Genomic DNA, 17,541 nt, shown 5'->3' on the forward strand with positions numbered 1-17,541 from the left:
CTTATGTTTGGAAACTAATCTCCATTTGAGAAGAGGGGCTTTGTGGTGGACTTAATTAAGGTATAGCCTAGGGGTGGAGAAGTATTTGGAACAGAGACTTTGTAATTGATTGAATGATTGGAAAGTCCTGGGGTGGGGTAGGCCTTGGAGATGATTTAATCACACTTAGTAAATGCTGTATTTTGAATGATGTCATGTTTTGATCTTCTCTGTTCTGGGTTTGTTACTGAATAAAATAGAGAGCACCTATGCTGGTATTTTGAACCTGGGAAGTTGCCTTTCCTTGGCATTACATTACAGGGGTATCTCAGGGCTTCAGTGTTGCAGTAATACTCACAAAATATTAAAAATTTAGTAGAAGGGTACTATCACACTGGTCTAGTAGAAGGAATCCTGTGGAAGATTTAGGGATGGGACCAAAAAAAGGAATTAGATTGATGAGAAGGCATTGAAAAATTGTAATTTATAGCAGTGGAGGGAGATACCCATTATGATGAGATCATATATCCATTAAAGAATCCCATTACAGTGAGATTACAAAGAAGAGATCTGCATAACAAAGATTTCTATATCCTAGTAAACAGTCCATAGTGACCAGCTAAGTGCAAATTCTTCAGTGATATGGCACACTAAATTACCTATAAGAAGTAATTCTATAATAAATAATTCTTCAGTTTACCCATTTTCTATGGAGAAAGAAAAATCAACCCTTACTAATTAATTAGCCTTAAGCAAATTTAGAATTTGTGATAATTTTGACAACAGCTTGGATGTTTATTTTCACAGTACCTATAAAATTAATTTGATAAGCAAATTGATAATGTAAACAAGATTGTAGGGAACATTTAAAAATGATTCTACTTAAGATGAAATTTTAAAGTGGCTTTCATAAAAATACGTAAAACAATGTGTTTATTGCAGTTGATATGATGGCTTCATAGACTAGACCTGAAAGAGGCCTACACATCAAAGCAAGAGTATTTATGTATGTATTTAAAATCCATATAGGTATGTAGCAACAAGCACCCTTGCAAGGGTCCTCAGGGTGGCTGCTCACACAGGTTCTTGGATCTGCTTTGATAAAGGAAAGCAACTCAAAATGGGTTAACAAGCTTACTTTAATCAGTCAAACATATATAATTTACCTAGTTCAGGAGAAAAAGGTCAGCACCCCGAACTTCAGAGTATACAGACAGAATTATAGTACCAATATCACAGGGTTGTTGTGAGAATCAAATAATAAATTTTTTTTTTTTGCTTTTTGAAGGGCAGTTGGGGTTAAGCCCAAGGTCACATGGCTAGTAAGTGTTAAGTATCTGAGGCCAGATTTGAACTCAGGTCCTCCTGACTCCAGGGCTCATGCTCTATTCATTGAGCCACCTAGCCACCCTGAGAATCAAATAATTTTAAAGTGCTATATAATTGTCAGTTCTTATTGTTTGGCTATTATTTTTTTTAATGTAGCTATAAGACTAGACCACCTTTAAGGTCACATATATTAATAATAACTAATAATTAGTGGCTCTGATATAGCACTTTAAGATTTACAAAGCACTTCAGAAATATCATCTAATTTATCTCATATTATCTTACACAACCTTGGGAAATTATTTTTATTATTTAATCCATACAACCACCTGTAATGGGAATAGGAATTTGAAGATCTTCCCCACCCCTTAATAGACCTAGGGGGGAGTTTGAAGACCTTCCCTGCTTTGAAAGTAAACTCTGCCCTCTAATAGGCTGAATGTAATCACATGGAGCCTGTGATGGAGGGAATTTGCTAAAGGGTGGAGCAGAGCCCACAGAAATCTTCCCTGCTGTGAAGATAAACTCTGTCCCCTAATAGGCTAAAAACAGTCATATGGAACCTGTGGTGGGAGGAGTTTTGCTAAAGGGAAGCAGAGCCCACAGGAAGCTGGGGGTCAGAGCTAGCCAGACTCTGCGGGGAGAGAATGCTCATGAAGGAGATAGAAAGGTTTGTGAGTAAATATTGATTTTTTATTGGTTTGCGGGAAGATGACATGGCTCTCAGTGTTATTATGGTTTCTGAATATCTTTGGTACTATGATGGAATGGGATTACTGGTTTTGGGATTCGGTTTTCTGGTGTCTTAAATGCTTCAGTTTTGTTCTCTACCTGAAGAATCTGGCATATTTTGCAATCAAAAATCATGTGATACTTGTAGTCACGGTCTTTATCATGATCATGGGAGCTGTAAATACTGGAGCTACACCACCCTGGGAAACTACTGTTATTCCCATTTGACAGTTAAGAAAAGTAAGCATGAGAGAGGTTAAGTAACTTGCCTGGGGTCACACAGCCAGTAAGTATCAGAGGATGGATCTGAACCCGAATCTTTCTGACTACATTGTGCTTCCTAGTTACCTCAAAATGTGCCCTAAAATGTTTCTGATGATATTTTTCCATGCAAAATATGGCTATATCATACAGATTATTATCCTTTAAGTATAAGGACTAGTAGAGAAGTTTTTGATTAGTTTTATTTATGATATTTTTAAAGTAAACTTTTTTTCTAAAGTAATCCTTTTCCTATTTTAAAATTTGTTTTATTTTATTTTCAGTTCCAAATTCTCTTCCTCCCATCTCCCCTACCTATTGAGAAAGTAAGAAAAACAAAACCTGCTTTAAATTTGCACAGTCAAGTAAAACAAATTCCCACATTAGCCATGTCCAAGAAAATTAAAGAAAAGAAAGAAAATAGGTTTCCAAGTCTTATCAGTTCTCTATCTGGAGGTGAATAACATGTTTTGCATGACCCTTTTTTTGAATTACATGAGAAAAAAGACAGATCGTACTTCTAAAGTAGGTGGTTATGTATTTAAAACCATTAGCAGTCTAGCTTAATGTTGCCTTTATGAACATTCAAATTCAATAAGTCTATCAAATGTTAAGAACAAATGTTCTCTTAATTCCTCTGAGAAAGAATTAAGGACTGAAAGAAGTGTCTAGAGGAGGTAGAAGCAATGGAAGAAAGTTCCTAAGACTAAAATTACAAGTGAGCAATGTTGCCTCCCTTCAATCTCAAAAAACAGTCATAGGGATTGGGACAGGTATTTCCTACTGAAGAAAAAGTATTTATTAATGATTTCATATTTATTAATCAATACTAAAATGTTAACACTCTTTCAAGGAATACATTTAGGTACATGTACAACCCTTATACAAAGTTTCTAAATTATCCTTTAATTACACAAAACTTGAAGGAATTTAAAAGGAATAAACATTACCTTTATTACCAAGATCTCTAAAAAAGGTTGATCCACTTTTATTCTTTTTTACTGCATCCAGCACATCATTTATAGTCTTCAAATATACAAGGCAAAAACAGAGAGAAATGGTTAAATTTTTTTGACAGCTATATTATATATCTTTTAAAAAAGGAAAAACTTTTCTTACCTGTTTCGTTAGTTGCTTAATTGAGGCTTTATCTGTAGAAGAAAGGAAACATTTAAATATGACCATAATGGAAATTATTTTATCTCTAATCAAATTCAGTTGAATTTTTCTGAGATTTTCATGGGAAAATATCTGTAACAAATATAACATTTTAGGACTGGCAAATTCTATGTGCACCTCCCCCTCATTATCCTTAAGACCTCCTAAGAAATAGAACAAGAGTGTTTCAAAAGAATAATAAATAACCTGTTCAAATAAGGGTTAAAAGTATGGCAGCTTTGTTTAATGTTCTTAACACAAAATTATGAGTCAGATACTACTTTTCTGCAAATTACTTTTTAATTTAATCCCTTTCCTATTTCATAGAAATACTATCATAGAGTCACTTTTGACTCTTTTTCCCCCCTTGTACTCTGGTTTAAAACAATTGCCAATCCTTCATTCTTTCTTCATGATTATGGAAACTTATTAGAAGTTTTTTTGTTTCCACTGAAAAAAAGTTCATACTTAAAAAATACCATTTAAATTTCTAAAATCATATTCTATGCTCCTCACCTTTCTAATGAGTTAAAAATGTCTTTGCTAATATAATTGTCCTTGTTTCTAATTTCATTTTCCATCACCTTCTACATACCATGTTTCCCCGATAATAAGACACTGTCTTATTAAAATTTTTGGAAAGAAAAACACCAGAGGGCTTATTTTCAGGGGAGGGCTTATGTTGTCCTGCCTCAGCTCTCCTCCTCGGCACTGCTCTCAATGGCGCCAGCAAGCAAATCACTGGGGAAGAACAGGATGACGCGCTCACTGCTGCAGCTCTGATTGGATGCAGCTCGGAGCGCGGCATGCATTTCAAGGGGTGGGGGGGAGGGACGGTGCATACAGAGGGTACCGTAATGTAGCGTGTAGCGCAGGGGATCACCTTCACTACAGTAGCAATCTCAATAGGGCTTATTTTCGGGGGAGGGCTTATTTTAGAGGAATCTTACACAGTAAGGGGAGGCCTTATTTTCGGGATAGGTCTTATTATCGGGGAAACACGGGTATGTTTAAATTTCTTTATTTTTTAAGATTACATCCACTGTTTTTCTGACTTTCTTCCTCCTAGCTCCATTATTTCCATTAACCAAGGTTACTTTCTAATTGCAATCATTGTTTCTCTTACTTTGTCCCATTCTTTTAATTTTCCCTGGTCACCCTCCATCACCTTGTATAAGCATATGACTAACATATTTTCCTCCTTTCTCCCAAATTTTCTATGACTTTCTATTCTGAACTATCATAGGATTCCCCCCAAGACAGGTGACAAGAGTGAGAGAGAACAAGTGCTTATTTTTAAAAAAAATTTCATCTCTAGTGTATCACTTAAAGCCTTCAAATACTTGGCAACGGAACTAGAAGTTTCTGAATCTATTCATAAACTTTTATCATTCTGTCTTTCCATAATCCTTGTGATTCCTTAAATCTGTTCTTCATCCTCACTGTGACCTTAATTCTCTCTAAGTGCATTGTACCATGGGCCATTCGTTACTTTCACACTAGCTATACTTTCCTTCTTCCTTATCTTGACCCCTTGGAGAACCAACTCAACTATACAATATCCTTGAATCTTGAAGCCCTTGGTTACCTAGTCCTATTGTTATTCATACCTTGACAAACCTCAACCCTGGTTTACTCCCACCATCTGTCTCCTTTACTCCTATTCACATGCTACTAAACAAAATTGGAAGGAAATCATTAAACTGTGTAGATCTACACATCCTGCCTGTAGTTTCCTTTCTGCTCCAGGCTCACATCACCAACTGCCTATTCAACATTTTGAGCCAAATATCCTTCTGGAGCCATTTCAATCTCAGAATTTTCAAGAGAACTCATTGTCTTTCTCCTTAAGCTCACCGCTCTTCTATACTTCTCAATTACTGTTAAGGACACCATCATCCTTCTGGTCTATCAGGTTTGCAACTTTAGTGTCACTCCTAACACCTTAACAATAGGTCCCATATGCCTCATTGGTCATTTCTAATCTACATCTCCTTTTCTTTGTTTGTACAATTACCACTCTAGTTTAGGTCTTTATCACCTGGCCCATAGTCTCCTCTAACTGGTCTCTCTGCTTCAAGTCTCTCCCCACTCCAATTCATTTTCATCACAGAAAAAGACAAATTAAATGAAGACTAGAGAGGAGTTAGGAAGGTAATGAGACACTAGAGGAGAATTTATCTTCTTATGTAAAAATTTTTTGGGAAAAAAAGACAAAATGTTTTTCATTTTCATCCTATGAATCTCCCTGTTTTTTTTCTTTTTCTTTTTTTTTTTTACCTTGACACCCTTTCCTACTCACAAAAGGTCCCTGCTACCCACTGGGAGAAAAATTGTAGAATTCAGTGGGGCCTTTTTTGTAGCCAAAATAATCAAGCAATTTCTCTTACACCTGTTTTATTCTTCCACTTCACCTAGCATGATGGATTGCAAAAGCAGGCACTTAGTAATGATTTGTTAGACAAATATCATTAAAATCAGTTTCATCACTTTAAAGTCATGCTGTCTCTTTTGTCTGTATGACATGTATCACACATATATGTATCTGTATATATATGTATACATATATAAAATATGATAAAGATGAAAATGAAAATCTACCAATGGAAAGTAAACCTACAGTCTTAAAATAAATTTGTGAAGTTTTATTGGAACAAGGATAAAAGAATGGAAAATATGTAGGTTTTTTTTTTAACCTTCTGATGGAATTTTGGCTCAGGAAACAGACTGAATGTTTTTCAAAACTCTCCACCTATTTTAGAGATTCCATCATGTGGTTTTCAATATTTACAGTGGAATCATGAAGTAAAAACCAGGTACAGGCACATCTTGTTATGGGCAAAAGGCCATTTTAATACTTAAAACAAATAGAGCAGCATTAATAAATATCAAGTCTATATATTGGTCAAATAACTCTTTGCTGCTAGCCAAAATAAAGTTATTTGATAACTGTAACAAAATATTAGCAACAGTTACTAATTTAACTTCAGTTTGCTAGAGGCAGTAGTGGTCTTTTCACATAAAAAACTGACAATAGAAATATTCCCATCATCTCTTACTTTTACATAAATATATGAAAAATCTGGCAGCAATACTGGAATTAACATATGAAGATTAGTTAAAATTGGCTAGTGTATGTATGTTCTCATTTAAACCAGGAATTTTTATACTATCCAAAGAGGCTTGAAACAAACAATAAAAGAAACTCCTTGGCAAAATAACCAAATCAACAACTGTCTAATCTGTTCTTTGTGTAGCCACTGGCACTTTGTGTTGTTAATATATCTTTGCTTAATGGGAAGATCTTTCCTATCCATTAATAGGCCCATGTGACCTGCCTGAGTCACAAGGAAACCTGAGTCACATGAGTCACATGAATGGTGGAAGAAGCTTGCTGAACAGGTGGAACAGGAAGTTGGTCAGAGCAGTCAGAACTGGGAATGACAGCAGTTAGAGCAGAAGGAGAGAGAAAGGACAAAGGCAAGCTAACAGCTAGGACTGTGAGTGTGTTCGTGGGAAGGCCAGAGCAGGGGGAAGGCTTTGGGATGGTGTTGCTCCCTACAGTGATACTGTATATTAACTTCTTTGTTGCTGTGATGGATTTGGTTTTCTGGTGCTGTGATTTGGCTTTCTGATGTCTGAATAAATGTTTTGCTTCTGTCTTCTATATGGAGATTCTGTTATATTTTGTGATTCAGAACTACGCGCTGTGAATATTGTGTTGGTGACATACACTCATATACCTGGGAGCAGCTAATTAATACCTCTTATAAAAACAATATTAAAGTTAAAAAAAAGAGAGAAATACAAAAGTATTATTTCCCCTTCCTTAAAACAAAATGTGGGGGGGTGGCTAGGTGGCTAAGTGAATAGAGCACCGGTCCTGGAGTCAGGAGAACCTGAGTTCAAATCCGGCCTCAGACACTTAACACAAAAACTAGCCATGTGACCCTTGGGCAAGTCACTTAACCCCAAGTGTCCTCCAAAAAAAAAAAAAGAAAACAAAATGTGGCTTTGGGATTAAGATTCAGGGTCTCTGCAGTATTCTGCTTTAATAAGTATTTGGATGGTACTAGTGGCTACTAATATAACTTGCAAATTATGAAAAAATGGAACATGGTTTCTTGTTTCTTGGGGGTGGGGGACCAAATAACAGATTGTTTTCTTAGTAATACTAATTTTTAACTTTTCAGCCTCTGTAATGCTCCATAATTTATAGCCTACAACATAAGTAGAATATTTGTATTTTAAGGAGGGGGCAGCAAGGCAGTGCAGTGGATAGACCTGAGTTCAAATCTGCCCTCATATTCTTTATTAGCTATTTGTTAAAAAAAAAGTCACTTAACTGCTGTTTGCCTCAGCTTCCTCATCTCTAAGATGGGGATAATAATAGTACCTATGTCCCAGAATTATTGTGAGGATCAAATGAAATAATAATTTCAAATTGCTTAGCATAGACCCTGGCACACAGTAAGCACTAAATAAATTTTAGTTGTTGTCAGAGGCCTGGAAGATGACACTGTGGTGCAGAGGTCTGGATGCCATGGCGCGCAGAGGCCTGGACAAGGCCTGATCAACGTGGTGGCAAGTTGACCCACCAACCACAAGGGCCACTGCCAGGCCTATCAATACCACAGGGCTGGCACTGGATGGAGCAGGGTAAGAGTCAAATACAGGGCCCCTGGCAGGGGCAGCAGCTACTCCTGGGACTACCACTCCACAACCTAGAAATTTAAAAAGCCCCTCTCTGGACCTCCAGGGACCAGGATGTCAGAGTGAACCCCGGCTGCTCCAATCCCCTTCTCTGATCCTGAAAACATAGTAATTATTGCCTCAGTACAAAACCTTAAACAGTAAAGGCTTGGGAACCCTAGAGGAAGGGCGTGGCTAGGACCCTGCCTCAAAATGGGTAAAAAGCAGACCACAAAGACAAAGACTCTGGAGTCCTACTATTGTAAGAGGGAGGAACCAAATTCAGAAGGAGACAGTGTTGACTCCACACCCACAGCTTAAGCCTCAACAGAGAACTGGTCTCAAGCACAGAAAGCACTCTTAGATGAGCTCAAAAGGAACTTTGGAAAACTAAATTAGAGAGACAAAAGATAAAATGAATAACTCTTTTAAAATCAAAATTGCAAAATTAGAAAAACATTACAATGAAGAAAACAGCTCCTTAAAAAGAAAAATGTGTGATATGGAAAAGGAGTTCCAAAAACTAATGGAGGAAAGTAATTCGCTAAAAACTAGAATCAACCAAATTGAAGCGCATAACTCTATGAGGAACCAAGAATTAGTCAAACAAAACATCAAGAATGAAAAATTAGAAAAGAGGCAAAATATCTCAATGGAAAAATAACTGACCTGGAAAACAGATCCAGGAGAGATAATCTGAGAATCATAGGCCTACTTGAAAATCATGATGAAAAAATGAGCCTGAACAACATCTTCCAAGGGCTCATCAAGGAAAACTGCCCTGACATACTAGAACCAGAGGGTAAAATAGAAATAGAGAGAATCCACAGGTCACCTCCTGAAAGAGATCCCAAATAGAAAAATTCGCGAAATGTTATGGCCATACTCCAGAACTACCAGGTAAAGGAGAAAATACTACAAGCGGCCAGAAAGAAACAATTCAAATATCAGGGAATCACAGTGAGTATAGCACAGGATCTGGCAGCCTCCACACTGAAAGATCGGAGGAAGTGGAATACAATTTTTCACAAGGCAAAAGAGCTCGGGTTACAACCAAAGATTACCTACCCAGTGAAACTGAACATATTCTTCCAGGCAAGGAGATGGTCATTCAATGATATAATGGATTTCCAGACCTTCCTGATGAAAAAGCCAGAGCTCAATGGAAAACTCAACCTCCAATTATGAGACATGAGACAGAGAAAGGTAAACAAGGGAAACACACACACACACACACACACACACCCTGTTATTTAATAAGAGCAAACTATTTACAGACCAAGTAGAGGGTATGGGTATAAATTACACAAAATGACAATAAAAAAAACCTTATTAAGGGTTTGCATACAAAGGGACTGCAATGGAAGAAGAGGAAAGAATGAAGCAGAAAAGGGTAAATTATGCCACACAAAGAAGCATAAAAACAATATAGCAGAGGGAAAGAAGGGAGGGAGATGAGCATTATATGAGCTTTTCCCTCATTGGTTCTGGTGCAAGGAGGGAATAACACAACCAGTTAAGTATAGGACTCTATTGAGAAGAGACACAAAATGTATCACAATAGAGAGAAAGAGGGGAGGGAGAGGAGCTTTTCTTGAGATCTGTTCCTGTCAATCTTGGTTTGAAGAAGAAATAACATACTATATTAAGTATAAAAATCTATCATATCCTACAGGCAGTAGGAGGGGGGAAGGATTAAGAAAAGGGGGGTGGCTAGAAGAGAGGGAAGAAGGGGGAAAGGGATGAAAAGGGAGGGGGGCTGATAAGAAGGGAATACTGAGGGAGGCAGTGGTCAAAAGGAAAATTCTTAAGGAGGGCAAGGGAGAAGGGGAGAAAAATAAAAGCATAAATGGGTGAGGGACTAGGATGGGGGGAAAGAGACAGATAATAATCATAACTGTGAATGTGAATGGGATGAACTCTCCCATAAAACAGAGGCAGATAGCAGAGTGGATTAAAACCATAATCCTATAATATGCTGTTTACAAGAAACACATCTGAAACAGGGATACACACAGGGTAAAGGTAAAAGGCTGGAGTAAAATATATCATGTCTCAGCTAAAGTAAAAAAAGCAGGGGTAGCAATCCTTATCTCAGATAAAGCAAAAGCAAAAATTGATCTAATTAAAAGAGATAAGGAAGGAAACTATATCCTGCTAAAAGGCACCATTGAGAATGAAGCAATATCATTACTTAACATATATGCACCAAGTGGTATAGCATCCAAATTCCTAGAGGAGAAGGTAAGGGAATTAGAGGAAGAAATAGACAGCAAAACTATACTAGTGGGGGACCTTAATCTCCCTCTCTCTGAACTTGATAAATCCAACCTCAAAATAAACAAGAAAGACGTTAAGGAGGTGAACAGAATTTTATAAAGAGTAGGTATGATAGATCTCTGGAGAAAACTGAATGGGAATAAAAAGGAATACACCTTCTTCTCAGAGGTACATGGCACATACACTAAAATAGACTATGTACTAGGACATAAAAACCTCGCAATTCAGTGCAGAAAGACATAAATATTAAATGTATCATTCTCAGATCATGATGCAATAAAAATCATATGCAATAAAGGGCCATGGAAAGATAGACTAAAAATTAGACTATTAAAAATAGACTTAATTGGAAACTAAACAATTTAATCCTAAAGAATGAGTGGGTCAAACAAGAAATCATAGAAACAATCAGTAACTTCATTCAAGAGAATGACAACAATGAGACAACATATCAAAATTTGTGGGATGCAGCAAAGGCGGTTCTTAGCGGAAGTTTTATATCTCTTAGTGCATACATGAATAAATTAGAGAAAAGGGAGGTCAATGAATTGGGCATGCAACTGAAAAAGCTAAAAAAAGAATAAATTGAAAATCTGCAATTAAATACTAAATTAGAAGTAATGAAAACCAAAGGAGAGATTAATAAAATTGAAATTAAGAAAACTATTGAATTAATAAATAAAACTAAGAGCTGGTTTTATGAAAAAAAAACAACAATAAAATTGATAGACCCTTAGTCAATATGATAAAAAAAGAAAGAAGAAAACCAAATTATGAGTATCAAAAATGAAAAGGATGAATCTACCTCCAATGAAGAGGAAATTAAAACAATAATTAGGAATCATTTTGCCAAATTATATGCACATAAATTTGACAATCTTAGGGAAATGGATGAATATTTACAAAAATATAAACTGCCCAGATTAACTGAAGAGGAAGTAAATTACTTAAATAACCCCATCTCAGAAAAAGAAATTGAACAAGCCATCAGTGAACTCCCTAGGAAAAAATCTCTGGGGCCAGATAGATTTACTAGCGAATTCTATCAAACATTTTAAGAACAATTGATTCCAATACTCTACAAACTATTTGGGAAAATTAGTGAAGGAGTCCTACCAAATTCTTTTTATGACACAAACATGGTACTAATACCTAAATCAGGAAGAGATGAAATGGAAAAAGAAAATTATAGACCACTTTCCCTCATCAATATAGATGCAAAAATTATAAATAAAATATTAGCAAAAAGACTATAGCAACTTATAACAAGAATAATACACTATGATCAGGTAGGATTTATTCTAGGAATTCAAGGATGGTTTAATATTAAGAAAACCATCAGCATAATTGATCATATCAACAATAAAACTAGCAGAAACCACAGGATCATCTCAATAGATGCAGAAAAGGCTTTTGACAAAGTACAACATCCATTCCTATTTAAAACACTAGAAAGTATAAGAACAAATGGAGCCTTCCTTAAAATAATAAGTAGCATCTATTTAAAGCCACCAGCAAGTATTATATATAATGGGGATAAGCTAGAAGCATTTCCAATAAGATCAGGGGTAAAACAAGGGTGTCCACTATCATCACTCCTCTTATTCAATCTGGTACTAGAAATGTTAGCAGTAGCAATTAGAGAAGAAAAAGAAATCAAAGGAATCAAATTAGGCAAAAAAGAAACTAAGTTATCACTGTTTGTGGATGATATGATGATATACTTAGAGAATCCTAAAGAATCAAATAAAAAACTACTTGAGACAATAAATAAATTTGGCAAAGTTGCAGGATATAAAATAAACCCACATAAATCTTCAGCATACCTGTTTATTTCTAATGAAATCCAACAGCAAGAGATAGAAAGAGAAATCCCATTTAAAGTTACTGTAGACATTATAAAATATTTGGGAATCTACCTGCCAAAACAAACCCAGGACCTATATGAACACAACTACATAACACTTTTTACACAAATAAAGTCAGATCTAACTAAGTGGAAAAACATCAATTGCTCATGGCTGGGTCGAGCTAATATAATAAAAATGACAATTTTCCCTAAATTAAATTACATATTTAGTGCCATACCAATCAATTTACAAAAAAATTACTTTATAGAACTAGAAAAAATAGTAACAAAATTCATTTGGAAGAACAAAAGGTCCAGAATATCAAGGGAATTAATAAAAAGAAATGCTAGGGAAGGTGCTCCAGCTATATCAGATTTTAATCTGTATTATAAAGCAGCAGTCATCAAAACTACTTGGTACTGACTGAGGAATAGAGCAGTGGATCAGTGGAATAGATCAGCTACACGAGACTCAGCAGTCAATGACCGTAATAATCTACTGTTTGATAAACCCAAAGACCCCAGTTTTTGGGATAAGAACTCACTATTTGATAAAAACTTCTGGGAAAACTGGAATATAGTATGGCAGAAACTGGGCATACTGTAAGCAATCTGGGAAAACAAGGAATAGTTTACCTGTCAGATTTATGGAGAGGGGAAGATTTCATGACCAAACAAGACTTAGAGAGCATTCCAAAATGCAAAATGGATAACTTTGACTACATGAAATTGAAAAGCTTCTGTACAAACAAAGCCAATCAATGTAAACAAGATTAAGAGAGAAGTTCGAAATTTGGAAAGAATTTTTACAACCAAAGTCTCTGATAAAGGCCTTATTTCTAAAATATACAGAGAACTGAGTCAAATCTATAAGAATACAATGATTGATAAATGGTCAAAGGATATGAACAGACAGTTCTCAGAGGAAGAAGTTAAAGATATTTATAAGCATATGAAAAAAATGCTCTAAATCACTATTGATTAGAGAAATGCAAATCAAAACAACTCTGAGGTACCACATCTCACCAGTCAGATTGGCTAAGATGACAAAACAGGAAAATTATAAATGCTGGAGAGGATGTGGAAAAATTGGAACACTAATACATTGCTGGTGGAGTTGTGCACTGTCTGGAGAGCAATCTGGAACTATGCCCAAAGGGCTATAAGAAATTTCATATCCTTTGACCCAGCAATACCACTTCTAGGATTGTATCCCAAAGATATCATAGAAGTGGGAGGAAGACCCACATGTACAAAAAATATTTATAGCAGCTCTTTTTGTGGTGGGAAAGAATTGGAAATTAAAGGAATGCCCATCAATTTGGGAATGGCTAAACAAGTTATGGTATATGAATGTAATGGAATACTATTGCACCATAAGAAATGAAGAGCAGATGGTCTTCATACCTACCTGGAGAGGCTTATACAAACTGATGATGAGTGAGAAGAGCAGAATGAGGAAAAATTTGTTCACAATTAACAATACAATGTATGTGTGATGAACAACTTTGATAGACTGGACTCTTCTCAGAAATGCAGGGCTATAAGTAAACTCCAAAAGACTAATGATGGAGAGAGATATCTATATTCAGAGAAAGAACTAGAAAGAGCAGAGTTTGAATGCAGATGGAAGCAAACTACCTGCTCTCTTACTTTTTCTTGTTTGGTTTGGTTTCCTCTTTCCCAATTCCATCCACTATAATCCTTCTTTATAACCTGACCAATGTCTAATGTGAAAGTATCTACAGATCCTATACCTGATTGTATGCCACTTTGGGGCAGGGGGAGGGGAAGAAAATTTGAAACTCATACAACTGGGGAACTGAATCTTGTAAATTCAAAGTAAACGAACAAATTAATAAAGGCCAAAAAATAATGTTCAGTTTTACAAACATGAAGACATCTTGACCTGCTATATCTACTGGTCCTTTATTTTTCCTTTTTTTTTTTTTTAAAGATTTTAAATAAAATATTTTCCCCACCTACATTGAAAAAAAATAAATTTGAGTCATTATTATTATTAATCATGTTTCTTGGAGATGTTAGAGATTTTTAAAAAAGCTTTAAAACTGTGTAAACCCTTTGACAACAATACTATTATAACTGATACTACTGTATCCCAAAGCAATTAAAAAAAAAGACCTATATGTACAAAAATATTTTATATCAGTTCTTTTTGTGGTCGAAAAGAACTGGAAAATGAGGGGATGACTAACAAGTGGGAAATGGTTGAATGACATGTGGTATATGACTGTGATGGAATATACTTGTGCTATAAGAAATGATGAGCAGGATGCTTTTACAAAAACCTGGAAAGACATTAACTGATACAAAGTGAAGTGAGCAGAACCAGAACTTATACACAGTAACAGCAATATTGTACAATGATCAACTGTGAGTAACTTAGGTATTCTCAGCAATATGAAGATCAAAGATAATTCTGAAGGACTTATAATGAAAAATGCTACATACCTACAGAGAAGAAACTGATGGAATCTGAATGCAGATTGAAGCATACTGTCTTTTTACTTTCTTTTTTGTCTGTGTTTTCTTTCACAGCATGACTAATATGGAAATGTTTTGCATGACAGCACATGTATAACCTTTATAAAACTACTTGGCTTCTAAATGAGGTCAGAGGGGAGGGGGGATGGGGGAAAATTTGGAACTCAAAATTATTTAAAAAAACCCCAAAGGTTAAAAATTGCTTTTATACGTAATTGGGCAAAAATAAAATATTAAAATAAAAAAAGAAGCTTTACAATTAATTTTTTGAAGGCAATGGAACCCTACTTTCCTCTTGTCTATTTGTACTAGCTATCTGCATTTCTGGATAAGCTGTAAGGGTCAATTTAACTCCCCATCAAAGGCTTAGTAACAAGGGAGGGACCTGTGATTTCACTGGTTTCTAGTGAAATACTTCCTCTATCAATGTAGGTCAGCACTTTCTTTGTAATGTATAGTCTTAGAGAGTTGCCTAGAGCACAGAGAAATTAAGTGACTTTCTCAGGGTCACATAACCTATAAGTGTCAGAGATAAAACTTGAACTTAGGTCTTCTTGGCTCTGAGGCCAGTTTTCTACCAAATATGTAATAGCCATTCTTCATCTACTTGTAGACAGTTTAGTCAAATTCTTCTGAAGAATCATGGATCTCTTCCAGGAGCCTGCAATTTTCTGTGATTTGATAAAACCAGCAATGTCATTTGCAAACAGGAGAATCAATAGGACATGACTACCATAAGGAATCCATCTTCAATTTGGAATTCCTCCTGATCTCTTCCATTGATAACTGTATCACAAATTTCTCTCTTTTATGCCTTGACTGAAATGAGGATTCAAATGAGCAATGTCAAACAAGGTTCTCTCTTTCCTTGTATCTTTCAAGAAATCTCAAATAATGTTGCTTCTTTGAACCTTCCACCCATTGATCTTACTTCTTCCTGCTGGTACAAAATAAATCTAATTCAGGGGTGGCCAGGTAGCACAGTGAGTAAGAGCACCGGCTCCAGTGTAGGGATGACCTGGGTATCGAATCCGGGATCAGACACTTAGCACCCACCCAGAAACACCTGGCTGTGTAACCTTGAGCAAGTTACTTAACCCCAATTGCTTTAAAAAAAAATAAAACTAATTCTTATACATGATAGTCTTAAATATTCAAAAACTGCCATCATGTCACCCCTGCATTTTCCTTTTCCAAGTTAAACATTCCAAATTCAGTGATTCCAACTTGTACCTGAAAAGGAATCTCCTCTATAATATCCCTAATAACATTTTTAGATCTCTGGCAGAAGACCTTCAAGGATTGTGAACCCATTATTTCCTGAAGTGTTCTTTTCACTTTTAAACAGCTCCAAATGTTGGAAGTGTTTCCTTATATAAAGCCAAAATTGTGGGTACGAGTACACTCCTAGTGGAGATAGTGGGAAAAGTGGTGGATCTGGAATAAGAGGTTTTGGTTTAAAGTCCTGGCTCTGCCACTGTGACTAAGTTCACCTAACCTCTCCAGGCCCCAGTTTCTCCCACTATAAAATGGAATTCTTGGACTAGATAACTTACGAGGTACTATCTAGCTCTAAATATATGATCTATGATCTAAAATCTGCCCATGTGTAACTGCTACCCATTCTCCTAAGTTCTGCAACATGGGACACCAAGTAGGGAGTCTAACCAGTATTTGAAAATACCTATCATTTTCCATAATTTTTTTCTTCATGTTAAATATCCCCACTCTGAGACAACAAGGTGGTATAGTGGATAGAATGTTGCGACTGGAGTCAAGAAGCCCTGAGTTAAAATTCAGCCTTAGACCCTTACAAGTTGTGTGACCCTTGGTAAGTCTGCCTCAGTTTCCTCAACTAAGATGGCGATAATAAAAGGAACTATATTACAAGGTTGCTGTGAGAATCAAACAAGATAATAATTATAAAATCCTTAGCCTATTTGCTGACACAGAGCAGGTGCTTAACAAATGCTTGCCCTCTTCCCTTCCTCCTCAGTTTCTTCAACTGATCCTTTATAGTATGCTCTCTAGTGTCCTAAGATTTTTAAACAAATCTTCTAAGAATGGAAACAACCAATCAATTTTTCTGTTTTGAAAGTTCAGATTTTCTATATACAGAATATAATTTACTTAAATGGGAGGCACATCTGTAATTATTTCTTGGTCTGTCCTACCCAGAAAGCTTCTGGACATGGCTAATGTGTGAACTATTTTTTGCTTGACTATATACATTTGTTACAAAGGTTTTATTTTTCTTTTTCCAAGGAGCGGAAGAAGTTGAGAGACAAAATAAATGCTTGTTAATTGTAAAAACCAAAAAAAATATCTTTACAATTCCCAGTGCCCAGCAGAATGCTCAAATAGTATTAATAAATGTCCATTTTATTGAATTTGTTGAACTGAATTACAAACACATTTTTGAAAATCAAAATGGGAGATCACCTGTCAAGAATATTCTTATAAAGTCATTAGCTTGCATTTGCTCCAATCTAATTCTGAAGGAATGATTCTCTTCAGTGAGCTTTTGAGATTCTTTTTCCATCTGGCAAATTCAGCTTTTTAAGGCATTTTTCTCCTAAATGCCTTTTTGAACCTCTTTTTCCATTTGAGTTAGTCTATTTTTTAAGGTTTTATTTTTTTCAGTCAGGTTGTTGACTCTCATTTCATAATTTCCTTCCTTCCTTCCTTCCTTCCTTCCTTCCTTCCTTCCTTCCTTCCTTCCTTCCTTTTCTCTCTCTCTCTCTCTCTCTCTCTCT

At 35.8% G+C, this 17,541-nt stretch overlaps 1 protein-coding gene across 3 annotated transcripts in view; it reads right to left on the minus strand.

Annotated features, from left to right (window-relative positions):
* The window catches only part of MICU2 (mitochondrial calcium uptake 2), a 201,140-nt gene that overhangs the window by 66,310 nt on the left and 117,289 nt on the right, over window positions 1–17,541 (minus strand). For all 3 annotated transcript variants that reach the window (XM_069080876.1, XM_069080875.1, XM_069080874.1), the window contains exons 3-4: window positions 3,421–3,452; window positions 3,252–3,327 (exon numbers count right to left, since the gene is read on the minus strand). In XM_069080876.1, coding sequence (XP_068936977.1) covers window positions 3,252–3,327; window positions 3,421–3,452 — 108 coding nt within the window. The remainder of the gene's footprint in view (window positions 1–3,251; window positions 3,328–3,420; window positions 3,453–17,541) is intronic.

The sequence above is a fragment of the Petaurus breviceps genome, unplaced genomic scaffold (genome assembly GCF_028583685.1).
Source record: "Petaurus breviceps papuanus isolate PSGF00001 unplaced genomic scaffold, PetGlider_PUasm1.0 91133, whole genome shotgun sequence".
In the NCBI taxonomy this organism is placed as follows: domain Eukaryota; kingdom Metazoa; phylum Chordata; class Mammalia; order Diprotodontia; family Petauridae; genus Petaurus; species Petaurus breviceps.